The sequence below is a fragment of the Conger conger genome, chromosome 2 (assembly GCF_963514075.1).
Source record: "Conger conger chromosome 2, fConCon1.1, whole genome shotgun sequence".
In the NCBI taxonomy this organism is placed as follows: Eukaryota; Metazoa; Chordata; class Actinopteri; order Anguilliformes; family Congridae; genus Conger; species Conger conger.
Genome location: NC_083761.1, coordinates 46,186,802 through 46,193,815, shown reverse-complemented (window position 1 = coordinate 46,193,815; position 7,014 = coordinate 46,186,802). Strand labels below are relative to the sequence as shown.

The window sequence follows — 7,014 nt, the reverse complement described above, 5'->3', positions numbered from 1 at the left end:
TTCCCCTGCCCCTCCTTTCTGATATCCCTATCCTTGTCTAACCCCCCCCAAAAAAAAAAAAAAAAAAAAATGCACTCTGATGACAACTATGTTTAGAACAGCATTTCCTGTGTATTTTGCTAGTTTCTGGATGTCATGCTCTGACTTATGGTAGAACCTATGCACTTGTAAGTCGCTTTGGATTAAAAGCGTCTGCCGAATGACTAAAATGTAAATGTAAATATAAACAGGAAGGAGTGATAAAAGCAGAAATCTCACAAGCTCTCCACGATAAGGGAACTTTCCAGTAGCCCTTCTACAAATCAACATTTAATTGCCTCTGCTAATCATATTGGGCCTAGACATCATTCTGTCCTCGGCAGAACTATCCTAGTTCATCATACAGGTACTGCTGCCTGACCCTTTGCGTTATATTCTATTGTAGCCTACTGCAGTTCCAAACCAAAATTTGCAAAAGTGTAGGGAAGACTACAAGGGAGGAAGCCAGGGTGGTAAATGGGTATGAAACGAGAGTTTACGGTCTGCTTTGGTGACCATTTGGTTTCATTCCACATCACATGCATAGGTAACAATGTCTGTTTGTCTCACCCAATCAGGGACAGGAACCCGCATTGTGGGGTATAAAGCTTGTACCCACACAACACTTCTTTTTTAATTGCCCTGCCTTGCTTTTAGCCGGTATGTTTCATACTGTAATTAAGACTATTTTTGGTGTATTGATAAATTGTTATTTACCTGAATTTTGGAGTGAATTGTGAAGTTTTACTTCACAAAGGACCAAATTCCTACAGAAAGCAACATTTATGTTGTTGGCCACCCAAATGATCCAAATGCCCACCCAAAGATGACATCCTAGTAACACCTCTGTTTCTGACCGTGCCATTGTAACATTTCGGCTTATGTTGGATATTGCAAACTGAATGTCACGTTTCAGGTCTGTCTTGCCTTGTTTTATGTTTTGTCATTTGTCTTAGTCACGTATTGTCTTATCATGTATTATGTTAGTCTAGGTTCGTCATGTTGTTTAGTTTATTTCTTGTTACAATTTATTTTTTTGTCATGTCTAGTTATGTTTCGTTACGATTATTTTACCTTGTTATGTTGAGTGGTTATCGTCTTAGTTAGTTTAGTGTTATGTTTTGATTTATGTTTATTGTTACGCAGACTGGTCGTTGTTTAAACATACACTTTCCGCAAACCTTGCGTTCCGGCTTTCTCTCTCTCTCTTTCTGTCAGTCACACCCTAATTGTTTCTATTTGTCTATTTACTAAAACTACTAACGCTAGATCAGGATTGGGTAAAACTAACAGACTAATCATGTGTTCATGTTACCTTACATTTCTCATGCATGTCATTTACTAATTTACTAATGCTAGGGCAGGATAGGTTTATTACTAACGATTACTAATTACCTTGTTAAACTTGTCATCCATCGCACCTGTTTTCCATTCCCTTGCTGCTCTCTAACTAATTGTCTACACCTGTCTACACCTGCATTTATAGCCCAGTTGCACTTCTGTTCTTTGCGAAATTGTCTGCCTCTTGTCCGTCAAAGCAACTCTTGAGCATTATTATCATTGATTCCACGTTAAGATCCAAGCCTGTTTACCGACCATTGTTTATTGATTTCTGTTTCGTTGACCTTCGCTTGTTTTTGACCACGTCCTCGCCTACTGTTTTTGTACCTTTGCCTCGCTGACTTCCGCATCGCCCTTGACTACGACCCTGCCTGCCGTCCGCCTGTACTTCTGCCCTGCTGACAGCTCTCCTGCTACCGGACCTCCTTGCACGTCTACCGACTACGAGTTTGCCTCTTCCCTCGGCACCGTGCTTTTTGTTTGTTTATTGTTGTTTTGGCTGGATCTACGTGTACGGACTTTGCTTGTTTTGACTACGCTCCTGGGATTCGTCCCGAATAAAGCCCTGACGGGACTTTATTTCACTATTGTTTCTGAGTGGTGCATTTTGGGTCCAACCCCCACGCACCCGTCTCACTGAATGGAAAACGTGTATTCTGCTTGAGTCTAATGTCGGCAGTCCTCAAGTAAGAATCTGACATTATCTGTATTCCCTTCAGGGTGTTGAAGTGCTGTTTGACTGACATGGAGGTCTAACTCCCTGCGTCCCTCTCTCCACTGCAGAGTCTGTGAGCAGCCGTGTGAGGGACCCCCTCCGCCCCGCTGTCCGGCGGCACCATGAGCTGGAGTTTCCTCACCCGTCTGCTGGAGGAGATCCACAACCACTCCACCTTCGTGGGGAAGCTGTGGCTCACCGTGCTCATCGTGTTCCGCATCGTCCTCACCGCCGTGGGCGGCGAGTCCATCTACTACGATGAGCAGAGCAAATTCGTCTGCAACTCGGGCCAGCCGGGCTGCGAGAACGTCTGCTACGACAACTTTGCGCCCCTCTCGCACGTCCGGTTCTGGGTCTTCCAGATCATCCTGGTGGCCACGCCCTCGCTCATGTACCTCGGCTATGCCGTCAACAAGATCGCCCGGCTGGAGGAGGGGAAGTCCGGCGGGGCCGGCGGCCTGTCCCACCGCAAGCCGCGGAAGATGTTCTTCGGAGGCCGGCGGCAGCACCGGGGGATCGAGGAGGCAGAGGACGACCAGGAGGAGGACCCCATGATCTACGAGGTGCCCGAGATGGAGAGCCGTAGCGAGGCCACCCCCCAGGGCAAGCCCAAGGCCAGGCACGATGGCCGGCAGCGGATCAGGGAGGACGGGCTGATGCGCATCTACGTGCTGCAGCTACTCACCCGTACGCTGTTGGAGGTGGGCTTCCTGGCGGGCCAATACGCCTTGTATGGCTTCGCCGTGCCGCCCGTCTTTGTGTGCTCAGGAAAGCCCTGCCCGCACAGCGTCGACTGCTTCGTGTCGCGGCCCACGGAGAAGACCATCTTCCTGCGCATCATGTACGCGGTGACGGTCCTCTGCCTGGGGCTCAACGTGTGGGAGATGCTGCACCTGGGCGTGGGCACCATCTGTGACATCCTGCGCACCCGCCGCGGCCCACCGGAGGAGGACGTATACCACCTGGGCTCCATGGGGCCCGGGGGCGCGAGCAGGGCTCCTGTGGTGCCTGTGGGTGAAGCTGGGGAGGTGGGGGGGTACGGCAGCTACCCCTTCTCCTGGAACGCCCCCTCCGCCCCGCCTGGCTACAACATCGTGGTGAAGCCTGACCAGATCCAGTTCACGGACCTGAGCAACGCCAAGATAGCCTGCAAGCAGAACAAAGCCAACATAGCCCAGGAGGAGCAGCAGCAGTTTGGCAGCAACGAGGACAACTTCCCCCTGGAGGAGGTGCGCGGGAGCCTGCAGAAAGAGATCCGGCAGGCTCAGGACCGGCTGGAGGCGGCCATCCAGGCCTACAGCCACCAGCACCAGAACAACAACAACCACAGCAACATCAGCCAGCCTCAACCGGACCCTAAGCACCGCTCTTGCTCCAAGCACGGCGCCAACAAGGCCGGCAGAGGCAGCAGCAGCAACAGTAGTAGCAAGTCCGTGGAGGGCAAGCCGTCCGTGTGGATCTAACCATGCTGCCTGCTCCCTCACCCACCGGATCCACTGCCCAAACCTCATACCGGCTTAAAGCCGTCAGCTCCCCTTTCCTCATTTTACCTGACTGTAGGTCTGTGACCCAACTCCAGCAGACTCTTACTTGCACATAACTTCACTGGCGACCAGGGCCAGCTCTCTCAGTTTATACTGTATTTGTCTCTCACCTTCCACTAGTTCCGTTTCCAAACAACGCAGATTTCTCAAGGTACTTGTAAAAAGACCAACCACATACTTGAAACTATCTTGGGCAAGTACATCTAGTTAACTGTTTTACATTTCTTGAGAATTTATTTTAAGCACTCGCAAATACAATTTGTGTAATATTTTTGATAACTCCATGATGACCGATCTGGTTTGCAAAAACAAAATGAGCTTTACATTTTGGGCTCCTATACTCTTAAAAGGAATAGCTTTTTGGGAGAGGCAATGAAAGAAAATTCTACTGCTGTCTCGCTGCCCTTCGTCGCTGAAAGATTTCTTTCCAGAAATACCAAAACAGCAAATGTCCAAGAACAGCTGACAGCATGCAGTACACTGAACTTACAGCTCACATTAGAGACAAAACAGCAGTGTTCACTAACACACAGGACAACATAATATACAACAGAACAGCATCTGACAAACAAAACCCTCTAGACATAACACAGCACACAACCCACCATAATATGTTGCAGACTCAATATGACAGTATTGATCATCCACAAGGAAACGCTCCTTAGACACTATGGCAGACATGGTGTACATAATAAACAGTTTAGACATGCATGGACCCAAGGAAGCCAGTGGAGCTGTGACAGTATCAGACGTATCTTCTTGCGTCAGTTTTCTGGAAGGGGCCTCCACTTTGGTTTGAGGACAACTTCAGGCTCAGATTTATGGACTTTTTAAAATCATTTTGTATTGTACATTTTCATTTTGATATTGTGACTGATAAAAAAAAATAAGAGAGCGAAAACATGTTGCATGCTGGGATATGCAGTGTTACTGTATGTTTAGATGCTGTCCGTGCTGTTGCTTTGGAAGATAAGTGGAGACTTTAATGCTGTATCTAAGTGCCTTAACGGTCCCACTAGCTGGAGGTGGATGTGGGGCTTGGAGCCTTCATTTGTAGCGGCATGCCTCCAAAGTATCCAGGCCCCCACCCCTGCCTTTATACCTATCTACTACCACAATAAGCCAGTGTTCCTGTGGTAAAGGCTATCAGTAGGAATTTTATCTCGGGTTTGATGCCATGCACTATATGAAGGTACATTTTGCCTATTGTTTTATTTGGCAAGTTCTGCTCATAATCCAACAATTTATCCAGTCCTCCCAAAAAGCAAAACCCTGTAGGAGTACTACACTAGGCATTTACCAGAGGTTTGCCAAAAGTCCAAGGCTTTGAAACACTACATTGAAATGCAATGTCATAAACAGCCTACTGACTTGACGCCCAAAGCTCCCAGACTGCCTCTTCTCACAGAACCGTACTTCCTCATCTAACAAGATATTTCATTCATTTATGAAAATTTTTAAAAAAGAAACAAGTCTAATGCATTTTTCTCAGGGATAATTTGTTGTGGGTGTTGAATTGAAAAACTTAAATTGAACTCCTTTACTGCTTGTGCCCAGAGAAAGCCATAGATTTCCAGTTCTCACACAGGGTTTTCTCTCTGGCTTTGGGAGGTCCTCTGGTGGCCAGTGATGTAAATGCAGATACTAAGTGATAAAATGCTTTATATTAGCAGAGGCATTCCACAATACTGTCCATGATATACCAGTGTGCATAACCAAAAGAATAAAAAATCTGTGAAAAGTTAATGGATGTCTCTCTACCACTCTAAAGTGACCACTGGACAATCTTGGGGAAACATCTGACAGAGGCCTCTGTGACAGGTTCAGGGATGCAGATTAGTACCCATTCCATCCTCGTTCTGTAACTGGACATTCACGAAGGGAAACTACCTTTTGGAGCCACTGAACAAGCTATTGAATCTGACTGATTCAGTCAAAGCTCCAGTCACTTACATTAGTAGCAAATGCAAGTCACTGTGAAGTCACAAGAGGCACAGGTATTATTGTCATGCTTATAATTCTCCCTCAAAACCTTGACAACTTTGTGCAATAACTCACATCTGAATGCAAACACCTATCATATAGAGTACTGAACATGTAATATCCAATGCTAGCTCTCTTGTCTGCTGGTTTTGAGGGTATCTCTGCATTATCCTCTTTCCTGTCTGTAGTTTCTGCCCGAAAAGTTCATTGTGATATCTTAAGTTTGTATAGTTTGCATTATATGTGCACTATATGAGTGCTGTTTTTGTTAATGTTATAAAAATGTGTTGAAATGAGGGTATTTACAATGGCCACAGAAAGACCAGACACTGTTTTAAGGATTAGAACTGCTAGACCAGTGGCACATGTTGTTTTTCAACATTGTTGTTTAGGCTGGTTGTTTTTGAGTAAGGAATATTGCAGCCATACTATTATTCTCCAGTCTAAAAGTGCATAAGAAATACATTTCTGACTTGTCCTTTATATTTTCATAATGTATGCAAAATGTCATTTTGTATGTTGTAGGTCATAGATTTTAAGATTTTGGAATGAGACAAAAAATAACAAGCACTTGTTTAGAGAATCCATTCCACATATAAAGTGGTTGTTTTTTTTTTTTGAAATGTTGGACAAATAAGAAAGGGAGCTGAAACATATTACACATGTCAGTTTTCATGGAGATGTTCTCCCAATGTTTGTTGTAAATTCAAAATTGTAAATTGTTTTTATTTTATAGAGGTTCTCCAAATTAATGTCAGTTTTTTAATAAAGATACATTTCCCAGAATGCTGTGGGTTTGGTTGCCAGCTGGACCAGGCAGGCTCTGCACAGGGACTACAGGAAACATAAAAGTACAGTGAGGGCCAGGATTTATTTTCGAACATATGGATACTGTTATTTTCCAGTAGCATTGGGAACAACCTCTTATCCCAGATCTTCAACATTATCCAATACCCCATGTGCCCCAATAATGTGTGCCCCTATTTTATTTCCTGGGAATTGATTCACTTGAAAAATCAGTGTTGCTCATGAGAGGATCTTTGTATTCTCATCCCCTTTCAGGTCCACCCTCTCAGACCGTTTGATAGGTGTAGAGATTGGACAGAGAGGCGCAGCTCAGCAGCACTGGGGGGTACACACAAAGTCCAAAGTTTTTCTCCTCTATGTGTAATGCTCTGTGAGCATACAGACATGGTATATAACAAGGTCTACTCTGATGTGTTGGAAAACTGAAAAGTGGGGTTTGCACCTTCCAAACCAGCAAATCACAAAGGTAGGACAAATACACAAGTTAAAGGAGCAAATCAAAAAAGCAGATGCTGCAACTGTTTGAACCTGGGCTGCAGAAGCATAGGGTGTACCTGTGATTTATCTTGATGACCAACCCCACATTTTATAAGAAAGCAAATTTAA

At 45.3% G+C, this 7,014-nt stretch overlaps 1 protein-coding gene across 2 annotated transcripts; it reads left to right on the top strand.

Annotated features, from left to right (window-relative positions):
- The first annotated feature begins 2,196 nt into the window (after positions 1 to 2,196).
- LOC133121512 (gap junction gamma-1 protein-like) lies at positions 2,197 to 6,387 on the top strand. Of its 2 annotated transcripts, XM_061230729.1 has the most exons (2): positions 2,197 to 3,027; positions 3,103 to 6,387. In XM_061230729.1, the coding sequence occupies exons 1-2, from the start codon at positions 2,197 to 2,199 to the stop codon at positions 3,535 to 3,537; spliced, it is 1,266 nt and encodes a 421-aa protein (XP_061086713.1). In that variant the 3' UTR covers positions 3,538 to 6,387. The 2 variants fall into 2 exon arrangements, with proteins under 2 accessions (XP_061086713.1, XP_061086712.1); XM_061230728.1 differs by having other exon boundaries at positions 2,197 to 6,387.
- Positions 6,388 to 7,014: the final 627 nt, after the last annotated feature.

Coding starts and splice junctions, on each gene's coding strand:
- LOC133121512 (XM_061230728.1), top strand. CDS start 2,197: ATGAGCTGGAGTTTCCTCACCCGTCTGCTGGAGGAGATCCACAACCAC.